This window comes from Prionailurus viverrinus, chromosome D4 (genome assembly GCF_022837055.1).
Source record: "Prionailurus viverrinus isolate Anna chromosome D4, UM_Priviv_1.0, whole genome shotgun sequence".
NCBI classification, from domain to species: Eukaryota; Metazoa; Chordata; class Mammalia; order Carnivora; family Felidae; genus Prionailurus; species Prionailurus viverrinus.
The window spans coordinates 71,206,066-71,224,589 of record NC_062573.1 but is presented as its reverse complement, the minus strand read 5'-3'; the positions used below and the strand labels follow the sequence as shown (position 1 = coordinate 71,224,589).

Below are 18,524 nucleotides of genomic sequence, written 5' to 3'. Positions count from 1 at the left end.
ATGGGCAATATGTACCTGTTGAAAAATACTAACAAAGAAGATTCCAAAGGAAAGCCGAGAAGGAAGTTAGAAGGGAGCATATACTGTATGAGTACAACTATGTAAAAAACTACGTAGACAAAAAATTAGAAATGGCTCCTTTTTGTTTTTTCCAAGTATTCTGTAATGCGATCTTATTATTTTTGTAATTTTTAAAATTCATTAAAAGTGAAAATCTCACATATCTTGGAATGACTTATGGGATTACCTGAAATTCCCATTTTGTACTCTTTCTCATCATTTATTGCCTCTGATGAATAAAATGTGAATCACTCATTTCCCAGACCCTTTGGGCCCAAAGTTCAGAACCAGTGCTATTATTTTTTTATATTCTATGATTTATCTATTACCCTCAATAGCCTGGTACTTCTTAACCTCACAGGCTAGTATAATTTTGTTCAGGCTACAGCTGTTTAACTGAACACAAAACCCTGATGCCAACTTCTTCTTTGCCAAGGAAACTATTGCATCAATACTGACGGAGATCAAGATCAATAATGAAAGAGCAACAACATAAGAATGAAAACATTTCTATGTGAATTTCAGCAGGAATCCACATATTATCGTGATGTATGAAGTTTCCCATTGGCCTTTCACAGTAAGGACACACAGGTACAGATTATACTTTGCAAGAACGTGAAGGTCTGAGATTTCTATACCTAAGCCTCTAATACCTAAGTCAAGCAAAGTGTATATTCCTTTCCCTGACTTTTCTTCCACATACTATTTTGCAAGTATAAGTGATCAATTCGATATGCTATTTCTTGAACGTGCCCCAAAACTTTGGTCACTATAGACACTTTGAACTAACTCAAGGTAGTTCCTCCACAGAGCTCAGAATTCATCCTATTTTATTATTCTGTGAACCATAAAATCCCTGTGGAGAAGGGGAAAGGAAAAAAATAGCTTTCATTTCATAAGTAAAGAAAGTCAGGACTCATAGCAGAGAATTACCCGCTAAGGTGCTAAAATCTGGCCAGCCTATCCGTGGCTCCTCCCAGACAGGGCATCCCACAGCTCGATAGGCACTCTAGTCAACTGTCACTTGAAGATCCCTCTGTCACCAGTGTCCAATCTTTATTGCCCATATGGAAAGAGGACTCTTGAAGCACAAATAATGCCCCCCAAAAAGTCCCCATTTCTCTACTGATCCTTCATTTTTTTAATTCTCTCTTATCCATCTTATTCAAACCTAATAGATGTGCCTCCTGATCATGATGTGTTCCAGGAGGACAGTGCCCACCAACTCTCCAGATGTTGACTTCTCTACTATTGTGGCACTCTTGCCAGTTTCCTACCATCGCTTCTGTTATTAGTTGAAATTGTGGCCCTCGTAAAAAGGTATGTTGGAATCCTAACCCCCAGCACCTCAGAATGTGACCTTTTTTGGAGACAGGATTTTTTCAGAGGTAACAATTTAAAATGAGGCCGTTAAGTTAGACTCTAATCGAATATGGTGTGGTGTCCTTATGAAGAGGGGAGATGTGGACATGTGCAGAGTCACACATAGATGGGAGAAGATAACCTTCTACCAGCCAAGGACAGGGGCCTGGAATAGATCCTTTCCTCACAGCTCTCAGAAGACCCAACCCTGCCGATGCCTCGATTTTCAACTTCTGACTTCCAGAACTACGAGACAATAAAATATCCATTGTTTAAGCCATCCGTTTATGGCAGCCACACAAACCAATATGCTTTCCTACCGTTAAGATTCATGACAGGGGCACCTGGGTGGCTCAGTCGGTTAAGCGACTGACTTCGGCTCAGGCCATGATCTCATGGTTTGTGGGTTTGAGCCCCGCGTCAGGCTTTATGCTGACAGCTCAGAGCCTGGAGCCTGCTTCGGATTCTGTGTCTCCCTCTCTCTCTGCCCCTTCCCCACTCATGCTCTGTCTCAGAAATAAATAAACATTAAAAAAAATTAAAAAAAAAAGATTCATGACAATTCTCCCCAAATCTGGCCTTTTAACGAGGGGCGTCATTACTCCCTGTTGCCCTAACATAGACCCAGATAGTACATCTATCCCAGGCATAAATATGAATAGCACCCTTTTTTATTCTCAAAAGAGCCCATGTTTGTGCAATCATCCCACCTACACCACTCACAATCCTTCCTATAACCCACTTCCCTTCAGCCATGACGTTCTTCGCAATCACTGTGGCCTCTGAATATTACAGACTTCCCTTCGTGCAACAACAAAGGATATTCATTTAATAGCCTTCATCAATTTTTGTTTTGTTTTGACTAGACTGTACACCTTGTAAAGATAGGAATTGCTTCTTCCCCGTTGCCTGACCTCGCACTTACATGGCCGAGCATGCAAGAAATGTTTATTCAACCCAATTAAATGGAAGTAAGAGCTTTATTATCTATACCTCTTTGGTAAGCACCATACTTGCTCCAAATTACCCTCTCTTACTTTAAAAGTTATCAAGAAACGGATGTAAACTGCTAAGTATATGCTATGGGGCTCAGGGATTCTCATTAAAAAAGTATGAAGAATAAGCAAGGTGAAACATTTTAGCTTTTAATGGCATTAGTATGCTTAGGCCAGCATGACTGTATCGACAGAGGAAAGCCGGACTTGTACAAGTATTAGTATCATATTTCCATAAAATGTTTTGCGAAGTTGTCATAGCGTAACGGAAATCAAAAACCACAAAAGGAGAAGATGATTGCTGCAAATAATGCATCTCCTCATTGAAATGAGCAGAGATTAGAAGACACACACTTTCCTGTGGACTGTCAGCTAGATCTAAAGAGACAGGCACACTTATTTATAGACTTAAAAGTCCCAACTAGGACAGCATCGAGAAGACACAAGCCCGATTGCCGCTCCTTGAGGCTGTATGCAGAAATAGAAAAGAATCTGTAATCATGGTCATGGGACCAAGTCAGTATCAGGACCACCCAAGAAAACAAGAGTACTTCAGGAGGCTGTTACTCAGAGATGTCTGGACACTTGGCCTTCTTTCTTCCCCGGTTAGAGTGAGCACTTAGCGATAGCAGGTTCCGTTCTGAAGAACTAAAAGAGCAGGATGTCGGTCAACATTGCCTGAACGGAAGTGCAAGGTTCCCAGTGTAACTTCTTCCAGAAGGGTGGTGTAAACCCAGAGATTATAGGGCTTGTGGCCCAGAAGGGACCGGGCTCCTTTCTTGACTCTGTCCACAGGTGTCAAGGGCAGCTTCGTATTTCAGGAGGAAAACCAAAGAGAGGGTGGCCCCTGTCATTTCTCTGGGTAGACACCTCTTCTCCAAAGTTCTGAATCATGGAGGCACTTGGGTGTGCTCGGAGCTCCTCCCCGATGCTGCTGGAGCTAGAAACGGCCTTGCCTCTTTCTTTTGCAATGGTTTCAATTACACCAAATGCAATCTGTAATTCAAGTGTTGACCCACTGAACTGTCAGTTCCATACGAGATGACACAGGAAGTGCAAGACAGAGAGCTGATGAGGAGAACTAGGGACGCCTGGGTGGCTCAGTCGGTTAAGCCTCCGACTCTCGGTTTAGGCTTCGGTCATGATCTCACGGTTTGTGAGTTTGAGCTCCACATCGGGTTCTGCACGGACAGTGCAGAGACTGCTTGGGATTCTCTCTCTCCCTCTCTCTCTGCCCCTCCCCCACTAGGGCTCTCTCTCTCTCTCTCTCTCTCTCTCTCTCTCTCTCAAAATAAATGAATAAACATTTTAAAAAGGGGGGAGGGGCGTTCCCTTTAACGTCACCCACTGTACACAGTGGCAGAGTGTGGCTACAAAACGGGACCTGTTAAGAGAAGAATCCGTCTGATACAGCAGAGAATCCCTCTCCCCGACTCCCAGGGAGCACACAACCACCATGTGCAGCAATGACAGACACTGCTCCGAATAAGGACTGTTTCCATCCTGAGTGACACAGGCCAGGAGAGAGGCCAGGAACCCATCACCTCTGTACCTCGGTCTCCATGGGAAAATCGGTTCTGGGTTCCAGACCGCTTCTTTACAAACCAGCTCACACAGTGGATGACTTCTAGGAGGGAGACTGCCTGCGTTTGGACCCCCGGGTAAGAGCACAGCAGGAAGTGCTCGGGGAGCATTTGTGAAGAGGAAGCGGCAAGCCCGCTGGGGCGGGCGAGGTAAGGGGGGGCGGGCAGTGAGTGTTCAAAGGGGCATGTGGCATACCTACACACTGGAAGGAAAGAGAAAGAGGACATCTCTGCAAAGGAACTGCCCTGTGAGGTTTTGGTTCTTCCAGTTTTTCCTCATTCCTCTTGTCTTTTGAAATTGATTTATCAAAGCTCGGTTCCGCAGGAGTATGCGCACAGAAAACCGGGAAGGATCTGTAGATTGTCCAATGTGGATATGCCGGTTTTGATATTGTACGACAGACAGTCGTGTAAGCTGTTACCATTAGGGGAAGCTCGGCGAAGGGCGCACGAGGCCTCTCTGTGCTATTCTTGCTACTTCCCGTGAATCCATAATTATGTCAAAAGAAAGAGAAACGCTCAGCTCCAGAGGTTTCTGCAGCACAGCCTTGCCCAACAACCTGACTCACACACCTGCCGACTGTCTTGGCTTGCTGTCCCTTCACATAATTTCCAAACTGCATCTTGCCTGTTTTCTAACTGTTTGTGCCACACTGCTTAGCATCCGCGTCTGTTTACGCTTGTATTACTTACGTTACTGTGTGCTTACACGCAATGAGACAAACACACACAGGTGGATGCAACACTATCCCGTTCGCTGTTTCTTACGTGTGTCTATCGTGAATCCCCAGCAAAACTGTAAGCTCTTTCACCTCCTTCCTTGGCACACCGTGGCACTGCCCACTGTTAACTGCAGGGCAGGTACTCGATAGATATTACGTAAGAGCGACTGAAAAGGCAAAAAATGTTAAAGAAAATAAAGAGAGAGTTAAAATACCTGACCAACTTTTTTTTTTTTTTTTTGAAGAATACGATTTGATGCCCAGAAAACATTTACCAGACCAAGATTAGAGTTTAGAGGCACATCTGTCTCCTTTAATCCTAGTTATCACCATGACCAGGCGGTTATCAACCGAGAAGCACAAAGGTTAATCACACGTGTGTTGTTTGGACACTTGCCATAGAATACCCCTGAATTCATTGAGGGAAATGCTGAAGGAGCACTTTGCTAACTCCAGAATCCACCCTTCCCTTGGGGTTATCTTGTCTGAATCAAACGGTGAGCAGTTTTGTTTGTTTAAGCCGAAACCTTGGGTTTAAAAAAAAAAGAAGAGAGAAAGAAAGAAAGAAAGAAAGAAAGAAAGAAAGAAAGAAAGAAAGAAAAAGAAAAGGACAAGTAAATTTAAAGTTTTATGAAAAATGTGTGCCTTCAAAATCAATATGAGCAGTATCTCCAAATTGGGGAAACTAGGGACATATCTACTGACTTTATTTAATAGAGTATATTCTGAGAAAAGGTACCTGCTTATTTAAACTATTTACAGGTTAAAATATATTGGTTGCAGCCTACAAAGAGGGACTGACGTTATCACTTTTATCTAATTTGGCCCTATGGGATAGGGAACAGTCTATAATAATACAGTCAGTGAAATAAACAAAGATCAGAACATGTGCATGGCATTCTTCTTTTTTTTTTTTTTTTAGAGAGAGTGAGTGTGAGTGAGAGAAAGGCACAGAGAGAGAGAGAGAGAGAGAGAGAGAGAGAGAGAGAGAATTTCAAGCGGGCTCCATGCTCAGCACAGAGCCTGACGTGGGGCTTGATCCCATGATCCTGGGATCACAATCTGTGCCAAAATCAAGAGCCGATGCTCAACTGACTGAGCCCCCCAGGCGCCCCGCATTTCTTTATAATTTAACAACCAAGAATGCATTCCTACCTGCTATAGTCTTGCTCATTTTTTTTTGTTTTGTTTTTTATGTTACCTTTCATATACATGTTCTTCCTCCATTCCTTTCTTTCCTAACACTTTTTCTATTGAACAACACAGGCCGTTTGGCCTACAGAGACTTCCCCTGGTCTGGATGGTGCTGACTGCACACTCCCGGAATAGTTCAACATGCTCCTCCTATCGCTTTCCCTGCAAACTGACAGTTGAATCCAGAGGCCTGAGCAGACTCAGGCTCAGTCCCTTTGGCAAGATGCAGGCGGTGGTGTGTTCTTTCCACATACGTCTGATTTTTGTTCTTCATTGTCAGCAGCGCTTCATGCCTGGGGCCTAAATTCGTTAATTTGTTGGGGGTTGTAACATGGTTCATATTCCAACCCTATCATTTCATTTCATTAGCTGGACTGTCCTCACTGTCTCTGTGCACACAGGGAAGTCAGACTGTAAGCGGCCCCATGGAGAGGCCTACATGGTGAAGAACGTGAGCATCCTGCCAAGAGCCACGTGAGTAATGTCTGATGTGGATCTTCTCTGCCCAGATGCAAGCAAACATATCTGCAGTGCAAGCCCAACTGCAATCTCATTCGTGACTCTGAACAACTAGATAAGCCACTCTTGGACTCCTGACTCTCAGAAACTGTGATGTGACGGGTCTGGCTTCAAGCAAAACTTCGGGACAACTTGTTACACAGCACCAGATAACTCATTTGCAATCCACTGCAATTCTTATCATTACTGAAACTCAATTTATCCCATCTCTGGTCAGTGAGGGCCTCTTCAAATTATCTCTTGAGTTATTTGAGACCATTCTAATAGTCTTTGATAGCTCCAAAATTAGAATCACCTATTTCTCTAAGAAGTCCTGGTTTATTTCACTGGGAACGGTCTTGAGGAAGACCACGGTCTGGGGTGCCACAGGAGCTTTTTGGTCATTATTTCTAGAACTTTTCAGTAGAGAAATAAAATATCTTATGAGTTCATATTGAAATTATAATTCAAACTCAGGTGAAACATGTTTTATTTAATTTCTTTATATTAAATCTGTATTCTTTTGAACTACACGAAGAATCCTGGTTCTCAAGGACAGAGGCAATAAAATTAAATATCCATTAATTTTTCATGGTTTTATCCCACATAAACACAGCAGTCTTAGGAAAACAATTCTTTTTTTTTTAAATGTTTATTTTTGAGATCGAGAGAGAGAGAGAGAGAGAGAGACAGAGAGAGCTTGAGTGGGAGAGGGGCAGAGAGAGAAGGAAACACAGAATCCAAAGCAGGCTCCTGGCTCTGAGCTGTCAGCACAGAGCCCAATGCAGGGCTCAAACTCACAGACCATGACATCATGACCTGAGCCAAAGTCAGACACTTAACCGACTGAGCCACCCAGGCACCCCATCAGGAAAACAATTCTAATACTACAACCAATCATTATTATTTCTGAAAAGAAAATTTTACACATGCTACTGTAATTCTTCCCCTTTTAAATAGTTGTACTATGTCTACATTCTCAGATCACGTAGCCATTACATACTATACTCTCTCTTTTTAATGCTTATTTATTGTTAGATCTACAGATAACCACACAGTACATTTAATACCACCACCAGTACTCATGGTGATGTCTCACATCATTATGGTTAAGCTGCTCTTTAGTAGTACTCAGGTAAAGCTCATAAAGACAATATTCTCTAAGTCTTTGCATGTTGCTTCATACTTGAAGGCCAGTTTTGTTGGATACAAAAGCCTCAGCTCACAGGTGCTTTCACCGAGTATCTGAAAAAATGTTACTGCATTTTTTTCTGGAACAGATTATTGCTGTCAAAATGTCTGAAGATAGTATGATTTTCTTTCTCTTACACATCACATGGGTTTTTTTTTTTCCTAGATGACCAAAGGTTTTTTGGGTTTTTGTTTTTGTTTTCCTTTTAAGTTCAGCAATTTTACCAGAATAATACTGGGACACAGTTATTCTAGATCAGGGTTCTCAGATACTCAATGTGCCCTTTCAATACATACTTCAATTTTTTTTTTTAGTTTCAGGAAATGTTTTAAAAATTATACTTTTTAATATTTGTTCTGTTCTCTTACTTAGGGTTTCTTCTTCAGGAACTCCTATGAACCATGTGGCAAGTCATCTCTGTCTATCCTCAATGTTTGCTTTTTTTAGCCCTCAAATTCTGTTTTCTCCCTTTTCCTTTTTCTATTGTTTCTGCTATTCTTCTATTTTTTTTTAAATTTTTTTTAACGTTTATTTATTTTTGAGACAGAGAGAGACAGAGCATGAACGGGGGAGGGTCAGAGAGAGAGGGAGACACAGAATCCGAAACAGGCTCCAGGCTCTGAGCCATCAGCCCAGAGCCCGATGCGGGGCTCGAACTCACGGACCGCGAGATCGTGACCTGAGCCGAAGTCGGACGCTTAACCGACTGAGCCACCCAGGCGCCCCTCCTATTCTTCTGTTTTTATTAAAACATTATTTGCTGTGTTTACATACTCTCTTATATCTTCTAGTTTAGTCATTACAAGTTTTTATTATTTTATTCTAATTCTTATTTGAGTCCTGCCACCTCGTTTCTGAATTTTTCTATTTCTGATTTATATTGCTCTTTCATGCTTGTGTTATTTCCTCATTGTCTATTAGTCTGTTTTGAAATAGTTCCAGTGTTTATGTTTTTTAAAATAGTTTATTTATTTATTTTGAGAGAGACAAAGTACTTGTGGGGAAGAGGCAGAGAAAGAGAGAGAATCCCAAGCAGGCTCCATGCTGTCAGCACAAAGCCCATGCAAGGCTCGAACTTATGAAACCCTGAGATCATGACCTGAGCCAAAATCAAGACACTTAACTGACTGAGCCACCCACTTCTTATCTATTTTTTTACTCATATTTTCTGATATGCTTTCATTGTCTAGGGATATTATTCTGACCCTTATTCTCTTTATTTCTCATTGCAATTTTGTGTGGCACTTGAACTCAATACTTCGCTGTTGCTCATTTTATGAAAGTTAATTTTCCTGAGATTTTAGAAGGAGGAGAAGTTGGGATAGTTTTTAAGTCTCCACAGAGCTCGCTCTCTTATGTGTCATGCGTAGAAATACAGTGAGTCCTTTCTGAGATTTCCTGGCTCTCCTCCCATCTTTTTTTTGTTTTGTTTTGTTTTTCAAACCCTTGTGTCGAGGGCTGACGTTCAATAGATCACAGCGAGGCTCTCCTCCCATCTTCCACTTTTATCTGGATCTTCCTCTTTTATCTTTTATCTTTCCTCTTCCTCTGGTTTCTCTGTTTGCTCAATTTTGATTTCACTCCCAATAGTTTTCCCCCCATTTGGACCCATCTGGAAAGAAACTGTAGAGGGTCCATTTCAAGAGTTCACAGGGGTGGACTATACCAGACCTTACCACAAGGCCACCCACCGTCTCTCACTAGTGTCGGCCAAGTCCCTCTTGGTTTTAGTTGCTGTTCTCAGATTAACCCACCACACTTTTCAGTGAATGTCTGTTGGCTCCTTTGGGTTTCACCTGTTCGTAGTCCACCTGCCACCCCATTGCCTCTGCTATCTCCCACACAGATACATAGATGATGATAATATACACAGTCTGTGGTTGTTGGCGATTCTCTCCACCTGGTTGTATTTGGGGTTTCCTAGTGCTAACTTGTATTCAATTTGGTATTTATTCTTCTTGGTGTTCTCTGAGTTCCTGAATCTGTGGTTTGGTATTTGTCATGAATTTGAGGAAATTCCCGGTCATTACTGCTTCAAATATTTCTGTGTCCTGCCCCCCTTCCCTCTTCTCCTTCTGGTATTGCCATTACATATATGTCACATGTTTTGTACCTGTCCCAGAGAACTGGATATCTGTTTCTTTTTCATTCTTTTTCTCTCTTTGCACTTCAGAAGTTTCTAGTGACATTTCTTCAAAGAATAGCGGTTAACTCTGTTCGGCTTTGTTCTTATTGTGGCATTGGGAGTGGCAACTTCTAATCCCCTTACATGCTGGAATAGAGACTGAAGTCTACTGAGTTTTGTTGCAAATGCTGTTCAAGGGTTTTTAGTTTTTTTTTTTTTTTTTTAACGTTTTATTTATTTTTGAGACAGAGAGAGACAGAGCATGAACGGGGGAGGGGCAGAGAGAGGGGGAGACACAGAATGGAAGCAGGCTCCAGGCTCTGAGCCATCAGCCCAGAGCCCGACGCGGGGCTCGAACTCACGGACCGCGAGATCGTGACCTGAGCTGAAGTCGGACGCTCAACCGACTGAGCCACCCAGGCGCCCCTCAAGGGTTTTTAGTTTTGCCACATATTTTATTTTAATTTATTTTTTTTTTAATTTTTTTTTCCAACGTTTATTTTTGGGACAGAGAGAGACAGAGCATGAACGGGGGAGGGGCAGAGAGACGGAGACACAGAATCTGAAACAGGCTCCAGGCTCTGAGCTGTCAGCACAGAGCCCGACGCGGGGCTCGAACTCACGGACCGCGAGATCGTGACCTGGCTGAAGTCGGACGCTCAACCGACTGCGCCACCCAGGCGCCCCTGCCACATATTTTATATGTGGGGATTTGGGAGGATCTAAAAACTAAACAGCCACTACTCTATCCTCTCAAAATCAGAAATAATGTTTAGTAATACTAAAGTAAGAGGTATTCAGCAAAGTGATTCAACGCTACAACATAAGTCAATTTTCTTGGTTGAAAAAAATGACTTAATAAGCACCCAATTGTAAATTAACAACAACAACCATAACGACAAGAAATCCCTTAGAAATAAATGGAAAAAATTTTACAAACAGGTAATTCATAGGGAAAAAACCCAAACAGAAGCATCAAGCAAAAATTTGAAACTCCTTCATAAAGTTACACTAACTAAAACAGCAAAGAAATATCAATTTTTAATTGTTAGACTAGCAAAAATTAGAAATCTGGGTAACACTAAGTATTAGTAGGGTTGTAGTTTATAGAAACATAGTGCAATGCTTTATGGGGCAGGGAGGGAACGTGTGCATAAAACCATTCTGCAATGGAACCTGGTACTCCTGAGTCAAATTAAATAGATGTATACCCTGTGATCCAGCAATGGCATTCCTGGAGATTTATCCCAAATAAATTCCCATACTAGGTATAGGAGGGAACAATGCAAGCATGTTCATCGTAACTTGTAGTGAGAGGGGTTTGGAGGTGGTGTTAGTTTCCATCACTGGAGGTGTAAATCGGTGAAATGTGCTAAATTTACTTCATGAAGCATTGTGTAGCAATCAGAAACAATGCATCTATACCATTGCAATATGTAGATATCTTAAACACCTTAATGCTTTGTAAAGAAGGTAAGATACAGGTTGAGATTCATAACACATCGCCTCATATATAAATGTTTTCAATACATCCTAAAAAACGAAGAAAATACACATTTTTCAAAAACAGACACAAGAAGAGGACACACATTAACCACATTAGAACCACTGCTGTGGTTGTGAAGGGGAATGGCCATGGGCAATGAGAATAATTAGGAATATATGCGTAAGTAAATAAACAAGTGAATACATAAAAACAAAGCAGTATCTCACACAGATCAGTGAGCAAGTGCCCTAAACTGAGACGTCAATGAACTCATTTCTCCACATCTGAATTTCTACTAATAAAATTTTTAAATGAACTCAAGTATTTTTCGCTCAAAACTTACACTTTTTGAGAACCCCTCTAATTACAAAGTACTGATTATTTTCCTATCCTATTAGCATCTCTTCCAATTATTTTCTCTTCTCTCTACTCTGTGTTCTGACTTCCCTTTTTGGCAACAATTTCCAACCTCATAATTTTTATTCATCTCACTCATTCAGGTATTCAAGTGTCAACTCAAATATTAAGTAAATGTATTATTCTGGGTACTAAGAGGGTATGAAGGAAACCTCTCATGCTCTGTCTTTCCGGGAACCCACATTCATTTTTTTTTTTAATTTTTTAATGTTTATTTTGAGAAAGAGAGAGACAGAGCATGAGCAGGGGAGGGGCAGAGAGAGGAGACACTGAATCTGAAGCAGGCTCCAGGGTCTGAGCTGTCAGCACAGAGCCCGATGTGGGGCTTGAACCCATGAACCATGAGATCATGACCTGAGCTGAAGTCGGATGTTTAACCGACAGAGCCACCCAGGTGCCCCATCTGGGAACCCACATTCTAATGGACGCAAAGCACTAGCCCATGAAATGGCTTAAACCAGCCCAAGGCAGCACTGGTTTAGTGTCTGAAAAGTGAGAGATGGATGTGAATATGTGATGGAATCCAGAGATGAGACATCAATGAGGCTCAAGGTGGGGGGAAAAATCTGCCTGAAAGGTCATAGTTGTGTTGGATCTTATAGGATGAGTGGTATAGATTAGAGAGAAAGGAGAGGACATCCTGAGTGGGGAGCATATCTTTTTTACAAGGCATGGAGTTAAGACTGAATGAAGCCAAGTCAGCAAGCATCCAACTAGACACCGGGAACTGAGGTAAGAAAGTAAGGGTAATACAAGTGAATCAGCAGAGAACAAGTTGTACAGGACTTGAAGGACTTTCTTGCCAAGAAATCTTGATCTTATCCTGTGGGCATCAGGAAGCTTCTGGAGATATTTGAGTCAGGCATTGGATAGAGTTATCCTTTTTATTTACTATATCCAGCCTCCTACCAAATCCTGCTGAGGCTCACAGTGCTTTTTCTGTCCAGCCCCGGGGAGGCAGACCTTGTGGTGGGTCTCCACGGCAGGTCCACTGAACTCCTACAAACGTGCTTTCTTTGCTGCCCCCACCCCCCTTTCACTTCTCCCACTTCTTCAGCTTCGTAACCTGACCTCATCCTATCAGATATTGGGTTATGTGTATTCTCCTGGCATCCCATGGTTGCTTCTACCATATTAACTGATTCCTTAGTTCATTCAACAGACGCTTACCGATCCCATCCTGCCTGCCGGGCACTCTGCTAGAAGCTGAGTGATAAGCTAAAACAGAACTAAAACCTGCTCTCATGTAGCCTAGAGGCAGAGAGAAAAGTTATCATATCTCAGTATCCTATTTTTCACTGTAGAATTTATTACACTGTATGCCAACTGCCTCTTAGACTACGAGTTCAGGGTATCTGGCACTTTGTAAATGCTCAATAAACGTTAACCGATTGAACGAATGGGTAGATGCTTGGAGAACCCTGCTCATACAGCAATAAGAATTATCAGTTCTGAATCGATAATGGCAATCTCACCCCTCCTCAGAACTGCTGATCACATACAAATGTAAACTCTAGATCACAGGTCAGCAGACTTCTCCTGCCAAGTGCTAGGTAGTAAATACATTAGGCTCTATAAGCCATTTGGTATCTGTCACAACTGCTCAGCTCTGCTATCGGAGCACAAAAGCAGACGTAGACTCTACGTAAACAGTGAGTGTGGCTGCGTCCCAATAAGAAGTTTATAAAGGCAGCTGTAGGCTGGATTTGGCCCATGGGCCCTAGTCTCCCAAACCATGATACAGAAATGTCACCTCTGTTGATCTTTCAAAACTGCCTTCATGCCTGTTCCATATATTAATTTAGTTGTTACAGCCAACATCTCAGTACATTTTTTTTTTACAGTTTACTTATTTTTGAGAGAGAAAAAGAGAGTGCACAAGTGGGGTATGGACAGAGAGAGAGGGGAGAGAGAATCCCAAGCAGGCTCTGCACTGTCAGCACAAAGCCTGATGTGGGGCTCAAACTCACAAACCATGAGATCACAACCTGAGCCAAAACCAAGAGTTGGATGCTTAACCAACTGAGCCACCCAGGTGCCCCCTGAGTTTACCTTTAAACACACATCAGATATTTGCAATTGTAGTGTTATGAAAGACTGTGTAATTTGGAGCCAAACAGACCTATTTTACTCTATGGTTGGCCTTTTGGTAAGTTTTATCTTTTTGAACCTCTGTTTCCTCACTATAAATATACTCTTTTAATCCTGACTATGAAGATCAAGTGAGAAATGTATATTGAGAACTGATTGTCTGGGGCGCCTGGGTGGCGCAGTCGGTTAAGCGTCCGACTTCAGCCAGGTCACCATCTCACGGTCTGTGAGTTCGAGCCCCGCGTCAGGCTCTGGGCTGATGGCTCAGAGCCTGGAGCCTGTTTCTGATTCTGTGTCTCCCTCTCTCTCTGCCCCTCCCCCGTTCATGCTCTGTCTCTCTCTGTCCCAAAAATAAACGTTGAGAACTGATTGTGATGCCTAACACACGGTAGCCAGTTCACAAATCCCACCCACCCCCCCACCCCACCCTCTGTGCTCGGTCATGTTCTTTTTTCCTCCTGTAAATCCCATAATCAGATTAGCTATTGAGGATCTACTACATTCAAGGCACACTTTCAGGTACTTCTAAAACTCCTCTAAATCCTCCCTGATATCTCTCTTGATCACTGTTTCTCAAACTTGGCTATAACACAGTTTACTTGGGAGCCTAAAAGTACTGATGCCTGGGCCCTGACTGTAGATATAACTGTTATAAAGAGTGGCATGGGCATCAGAATCATCCCCGGATAATTTCAATATGGAACCAATCTGAGAGTCATTGCTCTGCACTCAGATTCTGGCTTTAATCAATTCAGAGAGCTCCTCCCTCTATCTTTCCATCTGCCTCCCTTAAACAGTTAATAACTGCACATTTTTGCAGAGCTAGAGTTGACTGGTTCTTGCATCTGTTACTTACTCGTATTTGTATATATTCATTTAGGGGGAGCAGAAAAGAAAAGAATGATATATAATCATCTTCCTTTGTCTTTGACCTTTGCTATTTAACTACCAGACATCCAATCCCCTTTCCGACGGCAACAGCCTTGATTTTTATTTGGGGCTCCACTTCTCCCCCACCCTCAGTCCACCTGGTCTGCTTGAGGCTTTACCCTTAGCCCTGGAAACTCCTGAAGCTCATGAAAGCGGGACATGAACTCTCCTGGCTACGGTTAGTGTTGGTTGACTCTGACTGTCATGACTTAGTTTTCTAGGTAGGACTGCTGAAGCGAAGACATCTTTTCTGCTGGACTGGATCTGAAAGAATGTGTTCGTACAGATTTGGGTGGCTATCTTACAATCTCAGAGATAAAGTCTGAGAACAGAACAAGACAGAGACAGAGATGTCATTTTGAGCAAGAGTGTCTAACTATTTCTAAGTGTCTAGCTAAGTCTAAGCCAGGTGCACTATTAAACTGCCATGGGAAGCCAATAAATTCCCTTTCTCTTCCACTCCCACCAGTTTAGTCAGGTAGTGTATTATCGGCAACCAAAAGAATCCCGAACAGATTGTCTCCTCCCATCTCCCTCAGAACAAGATCTAATCATCTGTTTATCTGCAGAGATTATGTGCCAGGATCAAGCCTGGTCATTCATTCAACAAACATGCACTGGGTGCCTATTGTATACAATGCTTGGCTTACAAGGAAGGGTTACAGTAGCCCTCCATCATTAAGAACTGCACACATTTCTGGAAAGAATATCCAGCAACAAAACTATCCCCCTACTATCAGTGAGGCCCTGTGCTAAGTATTGAGGACAGAAAAGATCATAAGACAGAGTCCGTATCTCCAGGGTTTATAATCAAATTGGAAAGATGGCACGTGCATAAGAAGATAAACAGCACTCTGGAATGTGAGGTGCACAGACTCCTGAGCACAGACATCAAACCCAAAGTAAGAAATGTAGGCAGAAAATCTTAAGTGAGCACAGGGACCACAACATTTTCATTTTCCTTTGAACCAAAATTAGCTAGGAAAAGGAAGGAAAGTATTGCAAAAAGTAGGAAAGAAGAGTATCAGAGACTTTGAATGTTGTTCTAAATCACTTTTTATACTTAAAAATTAAGGTATTTTGTGAATCTTATTTGCTTGTAAATTAACCGTGCCAGTTTTAAATGATTTACGGGCACCTGGGTGGCTCAGTCGGTTAAGCGGCCGACTTTGGCTCAGGTCACAATCTCGCGGTTTGTGACCTGGAGCCCCATGTCAGGCTCCATGATGGGCTCTGTACTGACAGCTCAGAGCCTGGAGCCTGCTTCAGATTCTGTGTCTCCCTCTCTCTCTGCCCCTCCCCTGCTCATGCTCTGTCTCTCTCTCTCTCAAAAATAAACATTAAATAATTTAAATATTATAGAAATCTCTTCATTCATTCATTCATTCAACACTATTTATTGCATGCTATTATGTACCAGAAACAATTATATACACTAAGGTTTTAGGAGTAAATAAAACAATATCCCTACCACTTACCTTCTAATGACTACAGAGTAGAAAGAAAACTTTTGCATTCAGCTCCCCAAAAGTAGCCAGTGTAAACAGTTTGGTGAATATCACTACAGATTTGTAAATGTAGATACTGGTATTTATTTGCACACACAAAAAATGAAAATATCCTGTACTTACTTACCATTTTTTAGAAACTTGCTTTTTTTTTATTAACTTAGCAATATGAATTGGACTGGTTTCATGTTAATAAATACAGATTTTTTCATTCTTTTTCATGGGTTCTGTCCTATTCCAGTGATTTCACCACTATCCTATTCATGAACATTTGGCTGCTCTCAGGTTTTCACAATGATAAGCAATGCTATAAACATGTGTGTTATCCCAATAATTTTTGGAACACTCAGAAAAATGTTCATTAATGTTCTCAGAAACGGAACAGCTTGAATCATAGAGGCAAAAATGTGAATTAAATTATTTTTCAAGTACTAACCCTATCTTCTACTTCCTTTTTAATTCATCACTGATGTATCGTGTACATAAGATTTTATACAAGTGATTGGAAAATACCTTCTAAAACCCATTAATGTAAGTGCAGACAGAATAAAAAAAGTGGGTGGGGAGAAATCATCATTAGCTCTTTCCACCAAATCTTCTATGTGCCCAGGACTGTTCTGGGCCTTGAAGAAATCTATTTTTACTGAACAGTCCCACGAACATTCCATCAACATAGAAAGACATTTCAGTAACAGTTCAATTAACCAAACAAGCTGTTTAATTAATAAAAATATTTTTTTCAAGAAGCAACTGAAGCAATTTTGTTTGGCATGCATGCTTAATTGTGTGTTTTAATTTCTTGGTTTTGGCCCGTGATCACTTAAAAACAATCATCAAGCAAATCTGAATGGTTAACTGTAATTGGAAGAGTACGCCTTTTGCATTTTATGGTGTATAAAATCTAGCAAAGAAGAAAATAAACACAAGAGCAACAAAGAGGTTCATTCACTTACCCTCTTCATAACCACAGCCAGGGTAAACTTCACTCAGCCTTCAGCCATTGAATTTTATCCTGAAGTTTCCATCTACCGCACAATCAGATAAACTCCAGCTCGTGGGAGCAACTAATGGAAACAGTGCCGTAAAAGGAACGGCTGCACAAATTTCCATGTGCTTAACCTGGAAGGGAGAAATTGCGGTGTGAATGGAGTAAAAAGTGTTGAGCTGTTTTTAAACCAGAGGGGGTGATTTCACTTTTAGCAGGAACTTGTGACTAAGATTGCCGGTCGGGAAATGATTAACACTCCTGTCGTCATCTGCTTCAGCTCCCCAGCTGCAGGAAATCGACTGAGGCGACCTTATCAATCCTGGGCTTTTGTGGCCTGAATACACCGTCCTCCTGCGCGGGCAGTCCGTGCGCTGACTTCAACGTTAGCGTGAAGTTATATATAACATGAAAATGCATTTAGAACCGCTGCCAACTTTGTGAGTGGTTATTTTCATGGAAGTAGAGAAAGGGTTGATTTTTATTTTTCATTTCGGTGCCCCACCTCCAAAGATGGATTATTATTTAGATCCTTTTTCTTAAAATTCCAAAGTTTTATAGGAAGCATTAGGAGGGTCTCTGGGTTCCCTCTGCCTTGTTTTCTTCCCCAACCATGCTTGAGTCTAAAAACTTCGGTGCCCCTTTTGAACTGCCATTTCTCACTTTTCTGGAAACCGGGGGCTTGGAAAAACGAGAAAGAACTAATCAATATGTGTGCATACGTTGGAGGCACTAGAAAGTAATCAAAGGATTGCTCTTTTTTTAGATGGTTGTTATAAAGACCAACTAGTATGTGATCAGTCCTTCATAAATGCTTCTAGAAGAAGCAGGGGGGAAAATCTCACCCAGATATGAGAAAGAAATGGCAGAGATTTACTTTGGTAAACTGTGCCTTATCTTGTGAACAGGAGCCTGATATAACTGCAACCACGTTTCTTTTAGTGGAATTGCGCTCCACCAACCGGGCAAAGTAGATGAGGCATTTCCTGTCGAGGGGCTGAGGAAAGCCCAAACTGGGTCTTAAATACAGTGCTGAAGAGAGAGCTTGAGAGCTCGCTGTCCGTTGTGTTTATTATGCTATAAACTTCATTTTCCTCATAGCCCTTAGATTGCTGACTTAGAAGCAGATTGATGACTCAGAGTTCTTATCACCCTTCCGGAGGTATTTTCTACGAATTGCCAAGCTCTTTTTAGGAACTCAGTTGCATCACCACGCCACCCCATCCCACCCCTGCCACCAAAGAAAGCAAGTGTGAACAGTTTCAATGCTGTAAAACCATTCCAAATAAATTCAAGGAGTTTCTCCCTCTGCATCCATGCATTGCTTTGTCTCTGAAATTCAGCAAGTGCTCTAAGTGAATTTCACATATTCTTTG

General features: G+C 41.8%; 1 protein-coding gene across 1 annotated transcript in view; it reads right to left on the bottom strand.

Annotated features, from left to right (window-relative positions):
• The window catches only part of TRPM6 (transient receptor potential cation channel subfamily M member 6), a 206,159-nt gene that overhangs the window by 158,099 nt on the left and 29,536 nt on the right, over positions 1–18,524 (bottom strand). Inside the window, exon 3 of the mRNA XM_047830724.1 lies at positions 17,117–17,282. Coding sequence (XP_047686680.1) covers positions 17,117–17,125 — 9 coding nt within the window. The 5' untranslated portion in view covers positions 17,126–17,282. The remainder of the gene's footprint in view (positions 1–17,116; positions 17,283–18,524) is intronic.